This window comes from Echiichthys vipera, assembly GCF_963691815.1.
Source record: "Echiichthys vipera genome assembly, chromosome: 19".
Taxonomy (NCBI): Eukaryota; Metazoa; Chordata; class Actinopteri; order Perciformes; family Trachinidae; genus Echiichthys; species Echiichthys vipera.
The window spans coordinates 954,479-973,529 of NC_139844.1; the positions used below are offsets into that span (position 1 = coordinate 954,479).

Genomic DNA, 19,051 nt, shown 5'->3' on the forward strand with positions numbered 1-19,051 from the left:
ACAAGCAAATGGGATCCTCAGAATCCTAAGCGATAAATACATGACTCAAATAATATAGTTCATGTTCAAAAGGGAAAGGAACAAGTTGAAAACTTTTCTGGTCCTATCCCCTCTTATTTTTTATAATTATTTATAATTATTAATCATAAACAAAGTAAAGATTTAGTTTGAATTAGTCGGACAAAACGCAGCAAAACAATAACAAAGAGAAGCACAAGGGATAGAGTAGGAAAAACAAAACAATAACAAACAAAAAAAACCTGCAATTCAGTGCTCCACCTCATAAAAGTTCAATGTTTTGTCTTTGAAGAGTTTTTCAGTTTTGATATATTGGTACATTCTCATCTCATCATCACAGTTGTTCCACAGACTGACAGCCTTTGTTGTAAAACAGTGTAGTTTTATATTGGTTTTTATTGGTGGTTTTTTGAATACACAGGTTCCTCTTAACTTGTATTTCCTTTCTTGAAGCATGTCCACCAAGCGACCTTGCTTTCTGTAACGTTCCTTGAGTTAAATATTGAATCCCTAGTATGTCCTGACTCACTGCAGGGTTTGATGTGAAAAGGTAACTGACCTGTATGAGAGCTGGGTGGTCCGGCCAGTCCTCCAGTCTCTGCTTCACTGCCACACTCAGCTGCTCCAGGACCGGAAGACAGAGGCGGGCGTTGCTCATGTTGGGCTGCTGGTAGAAGTCATAAGGTCCTTCTGAGGTGACGACCAGACCATCAGCACCCCCTGAGCCCTGCACAGTGTTCTGGAGGAGGGCAGAGAGCAGCAGTTCACTGCCTGTGAGCTGCTGGTCCAGTTCAGCATCTGAGAGGGAATACAGAGGTCATAATCCACTTTATAAGAGTTCAGTTCTGCTCGTCTGCTGAAAAAAAATTACAAATTGTTCCTGTTGCATAAATGAGTGAACAAGGACACTGACCAATCAGATGATAGAAGCGTGACATTACAGGGGAAGCAATCTGGTAGGAGGAGACCAGGGCTTTGATGTGTTCTCTGCTGTTATTGGCTGGTTTTGTGCTCTGGTACCACAGCGATTGGGCATATCCCAGACAGAGGCGCTGATGAACCTGGAGCACTGTGTTCATGGCAGCCGGAGACAGGGAGCAGCTCTCACTGGACCCTTCCTGGGCTTTCTCCTCCTCCTTCTCTCCTGAGTCTGCTGGACCCTCTAGACTCGGCTGGGACACGATGTCTGCAAAGTCCTGATGAAGTATGGACAGAGACCCTTTAATGTTTTGTTGACTACACATCTTGCTCTGAACTAGCAGCCAGCCTCATGTTTTAAGAACAGGCTGAATCTTAATGATATTGATAACCTTTGACCATATTTTCTATGACAGCAGTGTTTTCCCAGATGTGGTTCTGACCAGTATACACCAACTAAATCCCACCAATTTATCAGGTGGATAAAATTTCCACCCGTACAATCTTAAATTTTGTTCGAGACGTCGATTCCTATGAAATCTGTTAAATACTTTTACTGTTTGGCTTCTCTCCTTGGCTGCAGTGCATAGAGCATCGAAGCATCGGAGCTCAACCGAATAACCTCCACTGCTTCAATCCGTGCAGATTTCTGCCACAGAGGGCAGCCAAACACCATTCATATGCACACACTTCACACACTGCCATAATACACAGCTGATTTAAAATCTTCATAATTGTTGTAATACCTCTCAGCATCTAATAAAAAAAACTGTATGTTGACTATTATGTTTTTTTTTGCTCTTTTGTAAACTTTATTGAAACACATTTAACACTCTACTTCCAATCCGTCCCTTATATGTTCCCCTCTTAAATCCAGGTAAAAGCACCTCTATTCCTACTTTAGAAATGCTTCTAAAGACAAATACTGCAGACTAGTGGAGAAAGATTTTTTTTCCTCTTGATTGGTGAAAAGAGGGAAAATAAGGTGGCTAAAAACTTAACTAAGGACCAGAGGCTGGAACTGAACTCCTTAAAGGTGAACAAGTCAATTGTGATTCAGAGCGCTGATAAGGGTGGAGCTATTGTCATCATGGACCGTGCAGCATATGATGGGGAAATTCAGAGACAATTGAACAATACCACTTTTTACAAAAAACTTAATCCCACACAGGATTTTAAACAGTGCATTAGAGGGACGTTGTATTCCCTCTTTGAAATTGGAGAAATCACAAAACAAAAAACTCACGTTTATGGTATTAGACTTCCCTGTCACTCCAGTTTTTTATAATCTCCCCAAAATCCACAAAACTTACACAGATGTACCTCTGGACGGCCTATTGTTGCAGCCATCGGGTCTCTAACAGAGAAAATATCAACATTTATGGATTATTTTCTCCAACCACGAGTCACCTCTCTGCCGTCCTATATAAAAGACTCTATGGAGTTCATTAATTACTGATTGCTCCTAAATGCACCACTGAGCGCCACAGGAGGTCATTCTTACCTGTGGCCATTAAACTGTACAACTCATCTCTTTAATTATCGGACTCTTGACTACTTAAAAACAAAACAAAATATAAATATCTGTTCTCATTTCATTTAATTTGCCATAACAACCTAATTGTACAGTGTATATATCTCAGATTGTATTTTCACACTCACTTCAGATTGTTTACTTGATTGTTTATTATTTATTTGTACTGTATTTTATTGGCTATTTATTAGCTACTTTAGATTTATTTTAATTGTATTTTATTTGAATCTTTACTTTATTTTATTTCTACTTTATTCATCTTTATGGCTTGTTTCTACTGTGCACGGAGCATTGGAACGAAAGAATTTCCCCCCGGGGATCAATAAAGTATTCTGATTCTGATTCTGATTAAATGATTCCATCTATCAGATTACCAGATGAACATTGCTTCTTAGTAACCATGGATATTGAGTCTCTCTACGCCAATGTACCCTTTGCAGGGGGAATACAGGCAGTTGAGTCCTTTTTAAATCAATGCTCTAACTGCACCACTAGTAATTCCTGTAAAGTGGACCTCACAGAAATTGTTCTCACATCTAACTTCTTTCAGTTTGGTTCTGACTTCTACCAGGTGTCAGGCACGAGCATGGGAGCCAAAATGGCCCCTAGTTTTTCCACTCTTTACTGTGGACTCCTTGAAAACATCATCATCCTGAACGGACTCTGCAACCCTCACCTGCCCTCTATTTCAAACTGGAGGAGGTTCATCGATGACATCTTTTTCATTTGGACAGGTTCTGAGGTCCAACTCAAGATGTTTCATGAATTTATAAACTCCAACTGCCGTCCTTTAAAATTCACAATGGAATATGACATGAAGAAGGAGGCTCAAACTTCTACCAAAAAAGTACAGACAGAAACTCATATTATCCATCAATCATAATCCTCTCCACCCTCTCCAACTCACACTGGTCAGACAGCGGAGCACCTTCTCCAGAGGGCTGCTTCCGCTTCCCTGTCGTAGCAACAGATACAGGAAATCTTTCCTGCCACAATCCATCACTTTTTATAATAACTCTCTTACCTCTGCCTGACAGAGAACTCTGCTCTCTCTACTGTTTTTTTGTATATATTATTGTTATAGTATATTTTGCATATTTTGTTGTATATATTATTATTGTTTATAGCACACTGTGCACTGTATATATACACTATGTATATATTGGATTCTATTTATGTTATGTACAAAGTTTTTATTTGCTGACCCACTACTACTGCTGTTACAAAATAATTTCCGAGTCTGGGATCATTAAAGTCATTTATTTACTCAAGTGTCCATGCGGCTTGGCCTATGTAGGAAAAACAACCTGACCACTGCAAACAAGAATTTCTGAACATGGATCCAATATCCGCAACCATGACACCAGAAACCCTTTAGCACTGCACTTCACACAAGCCTTGCAAAATGTGTCAACTCAATAGCCCTGCCGTGGAGGTGACGTTAATTGTCTGTTACTTAAAAGAGAAGAATTTTGGATCTATGCCCTTGACACTTTAGCTCCAAAAGGGTTGAATGAGTATTTTGACTTCAGGCCATTTCTATAAATCTGTGTGTGACTTTCCTGTTGTGTTGGTGTATTGCTCTGAGCCATTTTGACCTGGTCTTAGATTTTGAGACTCTTTTGCTTGATTTGGATGTGTTTCTCTTGTGTGTGGACATTTTTCCACCCGCTGTTGGTCTGATAGTTTATTAGATTCTTGTATCTTTCCATTGCAATGGGAACAATGTCCAACATCTTACTCTAGACACACACCTCCGTGGTATTTGTCTAATGTTAATATTTCATTTGTTATCAGTACTTTTTATAGTGGTAGGGGCGCCTCTATACTAAGATTTTTCTCCTTGATATTGCATGTCATTATGACGGTTTTCCTGATGTTTCAGACATGTATATACAAGTTGTTTAGGTTATGCTTTAGGCCCAGTAGGCCTTCTCTTACCTATATGATTCATGCACTTTAAATTACTTTTGCACTTTAAAATTTCTTGGTAGGGTAAATTGTGGAGTGTATATTTATTTATATATTTGTGTGTGTGTATGTACTGTATATCTGTATATTTATTTGCATGGTCATTCTGTACTTCCGTTTTGAGAGCATTTGTGCTTTTAAGGAGGTATGTCTCCCCACTTTGTCTCATGTCTAATGAAGGGCTTGGTCCCGAAACGTTACATGGTGCATTAATAACGCTATTTGGAGCTGATTCTGGTGTGCAGACTCACCCTTTATTCTTGTACCCTCTTAAATCCACACACGCACACACACAGACACGCTCACACACGTTCCTATTACACTTCTGCAAGCCTGACTGAGATGTTGGAAGTTCCGATTTCCGATTAAAAGTGAACGCAGCATAACTGTTAGTGACGATCTGGGCCGACAGACCAACCGCTGTCAGCAGAGTCACTAACATGGCGGCTTATTTACATCTAAAGAGGGAATGTCTCAACAGACACAAATATTGGAATAATCAGCGAAGAGGCAACAGGTGCTTTCATTAGTGGGTCACATGATCACCATTGTTTTAACTCACTCCGTGATAGAGAGGAACTTTAAATAGAAAATTAAATAGATGAAAATCTTACAGTACAGAGTACAACTTTAATTGTTATGGTTGATTGTGGCACTGCAACTAGGCCAGCCTGTTGAAGCTTCAACACAAACTGACCAGTGCATGACAGATATAATGTTTATCATTAGGGCAGACAAGACTCTTGTACCTTACTATTACTATAACTACTATACCTTGTTGAACTGAGGAAACTGGCATCTGAAGTCCCTCTCTTCCTGCTCGTCCTCAGTGACCCCCGAGCCGTGCAGTCGACTGCGATTGCGGTACAGACTGGCCTCCATCTGCTCTCTCTCTTTTTTTCGTCTCTCCTGTTCATCCCACTCGTTTACCAGAGCCTGAGGAACATCATGTTACAGTCAGCATAGTTACAGCATGTCACTTGTAAAGTTGGACAAAAATTGTAATTCTTGCTGAGTCAAACATTAAAAAATCCCTGGATGTTGGTGTGAGCAGTAGGTCTGACCTGACAGATGTGTCTGAAGAGGCTGCGTGCCTCAGGGCTGAACTCTCCTGTGGACAGGGTGTGGCAATGTACATACAGCAGAGAGTTCAGGAGCAGAGTGGAGGACTGGGGAACCACATGCTCAGGGTCCTGCTGCTGGGGCAGAAGCTTCACCAGGCATTGCAGAATGTCCATGCAAGCTCTAGAGCAGAGGAAATCTGCCCGGGCCAGGTAGGATGGCAGACTGGGGGACAGAGAGGGGAAAGCCAGCAGACAGGACACAAACTTATGCAGACCGGGTACAGGTGTGAGCGAGGCAGCCACCTGGGAGGCCACCAGCCTCATCCCATGCCGGAGCTGGAGGATGCCAGTCCGCACCGGCCCAACCACATCGGCGTACAGGGGGTAATCCTCCAGCAGTCTCTGACAGAAGCGCTGCTGGGAGTTCTGCCACACAGCCTCCTCCTTCAGCAGGCCCAGGACCACTGACCTAGACTTGGAGGAGGCGCCCTGCAGGGCCTTCAGCAGGTGGGACAGCAGGTCTTCCACAGCTGATGTCTGGCCAATGCTGCAGAGGTAGTGCTGCAGCTCCTGGAAGAGGCGGCCATACTGGGCATCATGAGGGCGACAGGCCTGCTTCCTGGAGAGCTCAGCTATCTGCTCCTTCACCTGCTGCATGCGGATCCACAGGTACCTTCAACAACAAGCCAGATACCAGTGGTTAAAGTCTGCCTTAATACATTACTCACATGCCATATGTGCAGCGAAAGAATTGTGGGTCACTGTAATCACTCCTCCTCTCCATGCGTGCTGGAAAGTGATGCCCTGTGTAACTGTTTCAACTTGCCATCTAACCTTTCACTGCCTTTTGTCGGTTTTCAAGACTCCATAGCAGTGATACTCAACTTCTGGCCTATGGGCCAAATCTCACCTTAACATATCACATTGAAAATAAAGTGATTCACATTGGAGGGTTTCCCAGCTGTTACAGCGCCGCTGGTATTGTTTTCACCATAGATATTATATAAAATGGATAAAGCCTCTACGTCGATGTCAATTATTTCAAGTTGATCCAATTGGCCGATGGATGTCGCCATCTTGTCAGATTTTGACTCCGCCTCTGCATTGATGTGACGTTGGGGGGAGGGAGATACGCTGATCTAGCTGACGTATACCAAACTAGCAACATTAGCACGCCCGCCCAGGAGCTGGGAAATGTAGAGATTTTTTTCCTGGGAACGTGAGCGAGCGGGATTCTTTTTACAGGAGCAGGATGGGAGTGAAAAGCCACTCCCATGTCAGTCTCTAGTGAAGAACACAAGTTGAAAAATGGGTGAGATCCAAGTAACGGGGGGCAGAAGGAGAGAGGCAGAGAGTTGCAAAGGGCCCTCCACTTTATGCCCCTGGCCCGATTTAGTGTGGCAGCTGGTGTGATCCCATTGAAAAATGGTCCCTAGTTCAGGTTCTACTTTAAATAAGGTGGCAGAGTGCACACAAAAAAAATCAAAATAGAGCTTGTCTATCAAAAAGTTCTCAGTAGAAAAAAATCACACAATGAGAACTTGTGGCCGTTTCTGACCTGATTCGAGGATGCTGGAAGCCATCAGTGGTGCTGCTCTCTTCCAGCTCGGCTCCAGTCATCAGCTGAGACGACAGGCTGCGTCCTCTCCACTCCTCCTGCAGCAGAGCCAGCTGCAACAGAAACAGAAGGACATGCCAATCCCATCATCAGGCAAAAGTATTTATGGCTTACCACCTTCTAGTGAACACAGTGGCCCTCATTTATCAATGTTGCGTGAAAACGGGCGCAGATCTGAGCGCAAAATTGGTCCTACGACAGGACACACGTGTGATTTATGAAACATTCGTATCTGAACAATCTCAGTGTACGAATGAGCTGGCCTTGATAAATGCGGCGGCTGAATTCGATCGTCAATAACATGCTTAAATATTCCTGGTTCGGAGGCCTCGCCCACTGAGGTCAAACATGAAGAGAAGAAACACTGGTACGGAAAAAACTTTTCCGACGCAGAGATCGGCATCCTGACATCCGAGATGGAGCAAAATAAAAATGTGCTTTTTGGCAGTCTTAAGAGTGGAATAAAAGGGGCCCATAAAAACGCTGTATGGAAAAGAATAACGGAGGCAGTCAACCCGAAGCAGCGCTCCACTGTGACCCGTGTGTGTGTGCACTGTTGAACCTGCGCTCCTGCAGTCAGTCAGTCAGTCAGTCAGTCAGTCAGTCAGTCAGTCAGTCAGACAGACAGACAGACAGACAGACAGACAGACAGACAGACAGACAGACAGACAGACAGACAGACAGACAGACAGACAGACAGACAGACAGACAGACAGACAGACAGACAGACAGACAGACAGACAGACAGACAGACAGACAGACAGACAGACAGACAGACAGACACACACACACACACACACACACACACACACACTTTCAACCGCTTGTCCCTGTCGGGGTCGCGGGGGGCTGGAGCCGAGCTGTTTTGAAATATAACAGAATCGTGTGTGTCCCCCGGCCACCTGGCATCACAAATCAACTGTACATTTATCGAGTGATAGTTTCTGCGATTGATAAATGCGTAATCATTCATGGATGGTGCCTTCAGACGCACATGAGTACAATCAATTGCTCCAGCCACAATTTTTATTCGTTTTAAGAATCCGTTTTGATCTGTTCTTAATATGTGACTGCTTGGGCTTAATGACAGCTGAGGTTTGTTAAGGATGTTCAGCCAGATTTTGCTCAAATTTGCATACACGATCTCAGACCTGACGTGAGATTTGATCGTAGCTCCTGCTCACGTCCAAATTGATAAATGCCGGCGTTTGCGTGGAAATGGTTGTACGCACGTTTTTCTGCCGTACGTTCGTTTGATAAATGAGGGCCATTAAATCTTAATGAAACATTTCATACTGGAGTTAACAGCTTCTAAAAATAAGGATGGGACGTCTTTATAGATATACAGCTCGTGAATTTAGAATCCCAAATCTGATCGTAACAGTTTAGAGTCTTGTTGGTAAAGGTTGTGAGTTATGATGGAATACCAATCAGTACTTGCTGCTGGATGGGCTTTTAGAAAAGACAAAGGTAGTCAAAGGCAATAGACATTTTAAAGTGCAGTGTTTCCCCTACAGCAGAGGTGCGACACTGCTGTATTTTGATCGGCGCTTCAAAATTATTAATCAATTATTAATTCATTATTAGAAAAATACATTTTTTACAGGAGAAAGAAAGGCTCAACCAGTGAGAGAGAGAAGAAAGAGACATAGAGAGAGAGGGTTGAGCAAGCTGTACAATGTTTTAAGTAGTATGCTAGATATGTCCCATTAGTGTGAACAAAAGTACTGTATGTACTTAGGTCCAAAGAGGCCTTCTTGGCAGGACGCGCTGTTCAGGCTCACGTATTTTTCTCACATGCACGCTTCACCTCCGCTGCTACAACTCCATCCTAGGGGAAACACTGAAATGTATATTCATTTTATGCCAAAAAAATGTTTTTAACCTCCTGCTGTGCATAGTTGAGTTTATAGGCCCTCTTCACAGCTGGGTCAAAGATGGTCTGTGGTGTCCATACTTTGATCTGCAGCAGGCCCATGTTGACCCAGAACACTCCGGACTGAGCCAGTGGGTTGGAGCCTTGGACTTTGCTTTGGACATACTGCTGCAGGCAGATAATGCAGGCCTCCACTAGGCCGTCTGGGAGCAGATTGGGGGGCAGGAAGTCTCTGAAGACAGTCTGGATCTCCTGGGCAGCTATCAGAGGGTCAGGGTCCTCCACCAGGCTCTCACAGCTCTCCATGAAGCCCTCCTGCAGACTGGGAGGCAGCAGATCAGCCATGCTCTGAAGCTGGCGACGCAGGATCACGCCCTGGAGCCTAAAGTCTGTGCCCCTGGGGAGGTATGGAGTGTTGAGTAAACCAAAAAAATTATAAATGCTTGTTAAGATCATCGTTAACATCTTAATCTACCTGAACTCAGCCAGTGCAGGGATGGCCATATTGTCCCACAACACAGCAGACACATCTTGCAGCTGCTGGATCCTCTCTTTCCACTCCCCCAGGGTGACATGGGAGAAGGAGAGGAGGGCTGCCTCTGATGGTTCCCATCGACCTCCTGTCTCACTGCTGCAGAGGACTCCCAGTATGCAACATGACCACACTGCTTTACTCAGCATGGCTGGTCCCTAAAAACAACACAGACATGTATTAATCCAGCAAGAGATCACTATGATAATTGGAGCAAGCTCATTTAAATACAGTGATATCAATAAGAGATGGGAATGTCAGTACCATGTTGTCTGCTCCATGGTGCAGCTTTGGAGCTGGCTGGGTCTTGGGACTCAGTGGGTCCCATTTTAGCCAGAGGCTGGGGTCTGAGGTCACACTGCTGGTCCACAGGGAAGCCAGAGCCTCTGATAGCAGCTCGCACCACACAAACTGCAGCTCTTCAGCCGGCTGGAGAAGAAACAGGGGAAATCATGAGCAACATTCTTCATGTCTGTGACTTTGAAGACTTGTTTTTTCAGGGATTTTATCTGATAGTACACAGTGTAGAGCTGAAAGAAAGCGACTCAAACCAGGGATACTGTGACTACATGGATTTGAAGCGTATTTGGATCACTGGCCTCAAATCTGAACTCAATGTAAGAGTTAAGGGCTATCAACAACCAGAACTATAACTAGAACAATTACTAGAACTTGTACAAACTTTATATCAATATTGTTGCACTTTCAGAGTGATTTGATGAACAATAGAAACACTGACAGCCAATCAAAATCCGTCCACATTTACAAGGCATCACAATTTATACAATAATTAATAAAGCATAATAAAGAGTAGGCTACTTACTGAAATCAACACCATCTCCCTCCACACCTCTGTAGTGCTGATGTACAGCACAGCAGCAGCTAGTTTTAAACTGTTTTCTTATAATGACAAATAAAATGCTAAACCGTGTGTTTTATAAATGTATCTGCCGTTTCTGACTACCTATACTATACTATATTAACACAGACATGTTTAAAGACATTAACTGGTCTTGGTTGTTTGTCTAGGAAGACATTTCACTTCTCATCCAAGAGGCTTCATCAGTTCATGTACTCATCTGACCAGGCTGGGACTGGTCCAAATCAGTGGTGATTGCTCTAAGACTGCAAGGGAAGCTTAGCTTCCCCTAAAATGTCACAAAAAATGATGTACTGCTGTGTGTACATTTCACTGACTAAATATGCGCTAGAAAGCAGTAGTATTTATGTAGTATTTGTTTGTTAAAACCATCCCTGGACAGAGGGGGAGGTCTAAGACAGCACTTATCTCCAATTTACAATGCTGCCCTTTCATCCCTTCCCAGGAGATTCAACAATCTAACCTCAGGGTACGGTCACACGGTCGAAAACTACCTTTTTTTCTTCGTCGTTCTTAAAGTTTTCCGTCCACACAGACTCGGCTCAAGAAATATCTGCGTCCTCACGAAACCAGTGAAACCGGCCAAAAACGCTGTAATATACATGCCAGGCCTGTATGTGGCGCTATAATTGCCACAGAAATACACCAACAACAGAGAAGAAGCGAGGGAGAGCCGCTGTTGTGTGGAATCATAACACAACTACAACATAACACAGGAGAGTTTCTCTCCAAATCTGGAGACTTCCCAAATCCTCCTCCATCCTAGAGAGAAATCTGTCCACTGTTTCTGGTGTTATTGGAGACTTCCGTGGTGTTTTGGACTCTGATGCACCAATCACTCTGCAGTTAGTGTCCTCAACAAGCAGAGGGTGCTGCAGTGAGCCCCTTCCCCGTCCCAAAGCACTCACAGGCGGGCACTGTCTCGCTACTTTTTGAGACCGTCTTGGCAACTTTATTTATAAAAAGCTACTAGCGACCAATTTAGCAACTTATTCAGAGCATAAGGGAAAAGGGAGAAATATCTGGTCGGCCTAATTCATTCCAATGCATGTTGAGTACAGTTCAGTCTGTGGGTCTGTGGTGTCTCTCTCCTTGCAGCAGCACTATTGTTATGTGACGCCGCAGGGATTAGTAGTACGAGGTGGGGAGATGTCGGCAAAGTATGCGGTTTCGCCGCCCAAACGATAACGGGGGGGCGTTCTCAAATATTCGCACTTTGGGACCTGGTTACAAAAAAAGACTGTTTTCAGGCTCCGATAATGCCGGCTGCGAGTGGATGTTCCGCCTAACTGATACTAAAAATGTGCGGTTAAAGGAAAATACGTCCTCGTGTGGACGGGCTCTCAAAGAACGGCTGTCGTTAAGACCCAAAAGAGCACTAACGAAGCTGAAACCAACTTCCCACCAACGACTGTCACTCCAACGACTGTCGTTGGTACTTGGAGCACAAAGGGTTCCAGTGACATCATCGGCCTTGTGAAAGCCCTCACTAGAGGTTAAATAACTGGATCTTCACACCAGACATTTGGACCAGTCCCAGCCTGGTCAGATGCGTAAATGAACTGATGAAACCTCTTGGATGAAAGGTGAAACGTCTTCCTAAACAAACAACAAGTCTAATTGTTTCAGAAATTTCTTTGGAGATAACGATGACCTGGACAAATGAGAACATTCACAGGCATACCTCATTCCTCTCAAATTCTCCTCATTCTCCCACATTGAAAAAACGGGGGCTCCTTTCCAAGGCCGCAGATGAGATTTTTCAACTGGGGGAGACCAAGCTGTCAGCAACTAACTAGCTCTCATGTAGTTATTTTCTTAATAGCCTATGGGCCAATGGTTGCCACGAAAACGCCATTGTAGAATTCTTATTTGAAATCATGGATAAACAACAATGAACATTGTTAAACAAAGGCCGACCTGATCAACACTAGCCATTTATGATGAAACTGGAAATAAAAATAAGTATGCATACTGTAAATGAAATTCACATTTTAAATGACAGGAGTAGTATTATTCTTATTATTCTTAGTATTATTATCTATTGTTGCTTATTAAAATAACATTATACATAAAATATAAAAAAAAACATCAAAGCTATTCATCTACGGCCTAAAAGGACTTTTATTTTAGATTTAGCCTACTTCAGGTAAGAGCAAATGCCACTTATTAATGTCAGACTAACTACTCAACATTACAAAACGATTTGTTGCCACATCTGGGAAAGTCAACAGTCGTAGGATCCATTATGATTTTTGTTTTTTGTTTCTTCATTTTGTTTCTTCATTGAATGGAAATCACCTGCTCTGTCATAGTAGGCATTGACAATGGTCTGACCACTGCAACAGGCACAGGCACAGCTACCAGTCCCTCTTTAGGACCCTGGGGACTGAGAGACGAGCCTCATGGTATGTCTGAATGTCTGAATGTACTGAAAGTCGGAACTTGGAGCTCGGAACAACGTAACCCCAAGGTTGTGTACTCCCAGCGCTTCACGGTCTCCCAAACGCACAAAACATGTAACTACTGTTTACATGAGAAGCAGATAGCATGAATTCAATGTCTGGCCGGTGAGATTAATCCGACTTTCTGAGTTGGTGATCCGACTACACGAGCACGGGGGTTCTGATTAAAATTCTTACTTGGAGCTCGGAAATTTCAAGTCGGGCACAACTTAAACGCACCATTAATCATAGCAGACAAACGCCGGCTCTCAATGCGCGCTGCAATGTAAATTAGTCTAACTAACGGAACATTAATCCTCCGTTTTACCGGCGATGTTCGCGCCTTATGTAGGAACAGTGGGGGGGTCACTGCGAATCTGAGGGGATCATACCCCCCCTGTCCCCAGTGCCATCTGCGGGCATGCTCTTTTCTCTTTGCCATGGCTTCCTCAGTGAAGGATAATACTCCTGGTACCGCTCTGATATGTTGGCCTCTTTTGTTTTTGTTTTGCAAAGACTCCCAATTTGTGTTTTCCATTTCGTTTTTGTATTTTAACTTATACATCCATGATTTTCCACCCCGGAGTAACCTGAGACAATCTGCTTCCTGTTTACATCGGCACGCACATGCCCAGTGTACACAAATGGTCCTGTGATATGCGTTTACAGGAGTGATAATAAGAGCTAATTATTGATTATTGTACAAATACATCATTCTGCACAGTAAGGAGACTTTTACATTGTTACTGAAACCTTCTTCTACAGACCCTGTCACTGCTGAGCAGGAACCACAGTGGCTGGAGCTGACTGACATTCATTGGTGTGGACTGGAGGCAGTAACGTAGATGTCTGGAGAGTTCTTGACGTAAGCTGTCCTCAGCCTCCTGGTCACTGCAAATCAACAAGAAGAATTCACTACACAGTCCATCAATTGTTAAAATGTTTTTGATGAGGAAATTGAGTTTTACCCAGGAGAGAGAGCCAGGTGCAGCAGATCAGTGCTGAGTCGCAGCTGGTTGAGTACAGCCAGTTCCTCCATCAGGGGCCAGAGCTGAGCCCTGCGGCTGAGCTGCTGCAGTTCTTCTCTGGCAAGGTGGACCCCTGGCTTCTCACCCTCAGACATGGAGTGGACCTTCAGCAGCCCTCTGGAGGTCATCTGATGCTGCTGCTGCTCCACACTCGACACCAACCTCTCCAACACTCCTGATGGTAAAATATAGTATGACATTCACATATTCAATTAAATTTTATTTACAGTGCCAAATCATAACAAAAGTTATCTCAGGACACTTTACAGAATAGGTATAGACCCCACTCTACTACTTATTTATGATTTTACATAGACAAAACAATTCCCCCATTGAGTACGGTGGCAACGAAAACCTTCCCTATAACAGGCAGGAACATCGGACAGGCCCAGCTCTATGGAGGACGGACATGTGTCTTGACCGATTAGATGCTCCAGTCTCTGTAGCAGGATGCGATGGTCGATAGTGTCGAAGGCAGCACTAAGAGCTAGTAAAACAAGTACAGAGACAAGTCCTTTGTCTGAAGTTATTAGAAGGTCGCTAGTAATTTTTACCAGTGCTGTCTCAGTGCTATGATTCATTCTAAATCCTGACTGGAAGTCGTCAAATAACTCATTATTATGTAAAAAGTCACACAGCTGATTGGCGACGAATAGCTTGAGGATTTTAGAGAGAAAAGGAAGGTTAGATATACTGTAGGTCTATAGTTGGCTAGTACCTCTGGATCAAGACTGGGCTTTTTAAGAAGAGTTTTAATAACAGCTACTTTAAAAGACTGTGGTACATAACCCGACTGGATGGACGGATCACGAGGACAAGCTGGAGCACACACCCAGCGGAGGGAAATCCTGCATGCTTAGGACGTCATACCTGTTATCCAATGGTATATCTGGAGGCGGAGGAGGGAGAGATGGGCGAGCCCAGTGCCCCTGTTCACCACTGACCAGGGTTCACTCGGCTCGAGTGGAGTTGAGCTCACCAGATCCGTAGCCACCGCTCAGTCATCCAATCTGATGGAGCACTGCCACTCCGTGGGGCGAAGGCAGGAGGTGGAGGGTGCCGATGACTTGGGCTTGGCTCCTGGGTGGGTCCAGCGGGACTCAGTTAGTGCTGGTGCCAGACATCCAGTGATGATGGAGCCAGTCCATGGCAGGGTGGTGTTGTCCGCGGCCGTCATGCTCCAGTCACCAGCACCGGAGGCCCTAAGATGGGCAGAGCTTCGCTCGGGTCGTGGCCATGGTGGAGAGATCCAGGAGGATTTTGTCCCTCTCCTTGAGGTCAGCCTTCAGGCCAGGACTCGCACATGGCCATCACAGAACCACCACAGGGAGGTGAGTTTTAATTCCGGCCCTGGAGCCCAAAATGTCCGGAAAGACTTTCTTCACTCCTGGGCAGGCAGCCCACTTCACCAGTTGCTTTTAGGGCGTACTCACATTGTCCTTCCGTACCGCGACCCGGACTTTAGGGTACTTGTCCCCCCTCCCTCTCCCCCGCGCCCCAGCCCCGTTTGTACTCACACTGCCAGGGCCGGCCAATGCTTCTTGCTGTCCATACGACATCACGCCGTAACACGTCACACGCATTGATCGCGTGTGTGTGGCTTTGTTTACAAATCTTTCCACAGACCTCTGAGTTTTTGTGCGTGTTGTCGACTGTTTTTGAATATTTTCATCCGACCAAATCAGCAGTAAACACTCCACCTCCGCATCACACCAACGTGAACCTTTCACCGCCATTGTTGTTGTTGTTAAATGTCCGCGCATGGTCCGTCCTTCTATTTACATGTCCGAACAGGCGGACATAACGCTACTGCCGTAGGGCTCGTGCTCGTGCTCTTGCTCGCACACGTGCGCACGCTCATGCTCGTACATATGGAAACGGCTCCGCTAAAGCACACCTCTTTCAAGCGGGCTGGCCGCAGTTGTGCGCGGAGCGGGTGCACTCACACTGCTTAAAGGTACTAGGCTTTAGCTGAAAAAACGGTTTTGGCCCCGGCCAGAAGGACAGTGTGAGTACGCTCTTAGATCCCACTGAGATTAAAAAGTTCTTTAAAAAGTGGCGCCTCGCTAGTGCGATTCGGCGTCACGAGTTCCGTGTATTACTTCTCTGTGTAATCAGAGGCAACCACAGGCCCAATGGTGGTGGGAGGTGGAGCGCTACCAGTTAGATCTGGTGGGGCTTACCTCCACACACAGTCTTGGTTCTGGAACCGTAATCCTGGATAGGGGTTGGACCCTATTCTTCTCTGGAGTTTCCAAGGGTGTGAGGCGCCGGGCGGGTGTGGGGATACTCACAAACCCCCGGCTGAGCGCCACGGTGTTGGAGTTCACCCCGGTGGACGAGAGGGTCGCCTCCTTACGCCTGCGGGTGGTAGGGGGGAAAACTCCGACTGTTGTTTGTGCATATGCACCGAACAGCAGTTCAGAGTATTCAGCATTCTTGGTGACCCTGAATGGAGTCCTGCATGGGGCTCCAGTAGGGGACTCCATAGATCTGCTGGGAGACTTTAACGCCCACGTGGGCAATGATGGAGACATGTGGAGAGGCGTGATTGGGAACAACGGCCTCCCTGATCTAAATCCGAGCGGTCGTCTGTTATTAGACTTCTGTGCTAGTCACGGACTGTCTATAACTAACACCATGTTCGAACATAAGGATGCTCATTAGTGTACATGGTACCAGAGCACCCTATGCCAAAGGCTGATGATCAATTTTGTGATAGTATCATCTGATCTGAGGCCGTATGTTTTGGACACTCGAGTGAAGAGAGGGGCAGAGCTGTCAACTGATCACCATCTGGTGATGAGTTGGGTCAGAGGATGGGGGAAGATTCTGGACTGACCAGGTAAGCCCAAACGCGTAGTGCAGGTGAACTGGGAACATCTGGAGGAGGCCCCTGTCAGAGAGATCTTCAACTCACACCTCCGGCGGAGCTTTTCTGGCATCCCTGTGGAGGTTGGGGGCATTGGACCGGAGTGGGCAATGTTCAAAGCTTCCATTGCTGAAGCTGCAGCTGTGAGCTGTGGCCTCAAGGTCTTAGGTGCCTCAAGGGGCGGTAACCCTCGAACACCGTGGCGGACACCGGTGGTCAGGGAAGCTGTCCGACTGAAGAAGGAGTCCTTCCGGGATATGTTATCCCAGAAGACTCCGGAGGCAGTTGCAGGGCTGCAGAGGCAAAGCAGCCTCGGAGAAGTCATGGAAAAGGACTTTCAGGCGGCATCAAGGTGCTTCTGGAAAACCATTCCACACCTCAGGAGGGGGAAGCGGGCAACCGTCCAAGCTGTTTACAGGACGTGACACTGGTGACCTCAGCCGATGAGGTAATCGGGAGGTGGAAGGAGCACTTTGAGGAACTCCTTAACACGCTCTCTTTTGTAGAGGCAGAGCTGGAGTCTGATGGGGAATCATTGTCAATATCTCTGGCGGAAGTCACTGAGGTAGTCAAACAACTCCACAGTGGCAAAGCCCCAGGGATTGATGAGATTCGTCCAGAAATGCTGAAAGCTTTGGGTTTGGAGGGGCTGTCTTGGTTGACACGTCTCTTCAACATTGCGTGGAAGTCTGGGACAGTGCCAAGGGAGCGGCAGACTGGGGTGGTGGTTCCCCTATTTAAAGAGGGGGACCAGAGGGTGTGTGCCAATTACAGGGGTATCACACTACTCAGCCTCCCTTTTAAAGTCTACTCCAAGGTTCTAGTCGAACGTCAGATTGAAGAGGAACAATGCGGATTCCGTCCTGGACGTGGAACAACGGACCAGCTCTTCACTCTCACAAGGATCCTGGAGGGGGCCTGGGTGTATGCACATCCAGTCTACATGTGCTTTGTGGATCTTGAGAAGGCATATGACCGGGTCCCTCGGGAGATACTGTTGGAGGTGCTGCGGGAGTATGGGGTGAGCGGGTCACCTCTGTGGGCCATCCAATCTCTGAACACCCCAAGCGAGAGCTGTGTCCGATTCCTCGGCAGTAAGTCGGATTCTTTCCCGGTGGGGATTGGCCTCCGCCAGGGGTGCGCTTTGTCACCAATCCTGTTTGTGATTTTCATGGACAGGATATCGAGGCGTAGTCGTGGTAGGGAGGGGTTGCAGTTCGGTGGGCTGAGGAACTGGTCTCTGCTTTTTGCAGATGATGTGGTCCTGATGGCATCATCGGTGACCTTCAGCACTCACTTGATCGGTTCGCAGCTGAGTGTGAAACTGGCTGGGATGAGGATCAGTACCTCTAAATCTGAGGCCATGGCTCTCAGCAGGAAACCGGTGGATTGCTTACTCCAGGTAAGGAATGAGTCCTTACCCCAAGTGAAGGAGTTCAAGTACCTTAGGATCATGTTCAGCAGTGAGGCGACGATGGAGCGGGACCTTGGCCAGAAAATCGGAGCAGCGGGGGCGGTGTTGCAGTTGCTCTACCGCACCGTTGTGACAAAAAGAGAGCTGAGCCGGAAGGCAAAGCTCTCGATCTACCGGTCAATCTTCGTTCCTACCCTCACCTATGGTCATGAAAGCTGGGTCATGACTCAAAGAACGAGGTCGCAGGTACAAGCGGCAGAAATGTGTTTACTCAGGAGGGTGGCTGGAGTCTCCCTTAGAGATAGGGTGAGAAGTTCAGCCATTTGTGAGGAACTCAGAGTAGAGCCACTGCTCCTTTGCGTTGAAAGGAGCCAGTTGAGGTTGTTCGGGCATCTAGTAAGGATGCCCCCTGGGCGCCTCCCTAGGGAGGTGTTAAGGGGCTGGTTAATGTGGCCCGGGAAAGGGAAGTTTGGGGTCCCCTGCTAAAGCTGCTGCCCCCGCGACCCGAGCCCGGATAAGCGGTTGAAGATTAGATGAGATGAGGAATACAATAAAAGCTGGGCACGAGTGATAGAAAAACGTGAAACTGTGCCAAAGTGGCAGGAAATCCAGCGAAATCTGGCGACGCTGCGCATGCGTAGACTGAATGAGTTCTGATGCAATCAGAGTCCCCTCAGTTGGGACATCTGCTGAACATGACCCTTAAATATCACACTGGAGTTTTCCCTTCGAGGTGAAACAAGACAAAACTTTCAGTGCATCATAAGTGTCCATTGTTAACAGTCCGATTAGTAACTACAGACGTGAGACAATTGAACGATTGGTAAATGCTACTTAGGCCTGGTCAGGTAACTCAGGCTCCTGGTGCCTACAGATTCTGTC

At 46.0% G+C, this 19,051-nt stretch overlaps 1 protein-coding gene across 1 annotated transcript in view; it reads right to left on the bottom strand.

Annotated features, from left to right (window-relative positions):
- Positions 1-19,051, bottom strand: part of mdn1 (midasin AAA ATPase 1) — a 125,875-nt gene that overhangs the window by 44,544 nt on the left and 62,280 nt on the right. Inside the window, exons 53-62 of the mRNA XM_083934452.1 lie at positions 13,824-14,058; positions 13,623-13,746; positions 9,796-9,960; positions 9,475-9,689; positions 9,009-9,396; positions 7,064-7,176; positions 5,506-6,178; positions 5,216-5,377; positions 932-1,214; positions 578-816 (exon numbers count right to left, since the gene is read on the bottom strand). Coding sequence (XP_083790578.1) covers positions 578-816; positions 932-1,214; positions 5,216-5,377; positions 5,506-6,178; positions 7,064-7,176; positions 9,009-9,396; positions 9,475-9,689; positions 9,796-9,960; positions 13,623-13,746; positions 13,824-14,058 — 2,597 coding nt within the window. The remainder of the gene's footprint in view (positions 1-577; positions 817-931; positions 1,215-5,215; positions 5,378-5,505; positions 6,179-7,063; positions 7,177-9,008; positions 9,397-9,474; positions 9,690-9,795; positions 9,961-13,622; positions 13,747-13,823; positions 14,059-19,051) is intronic.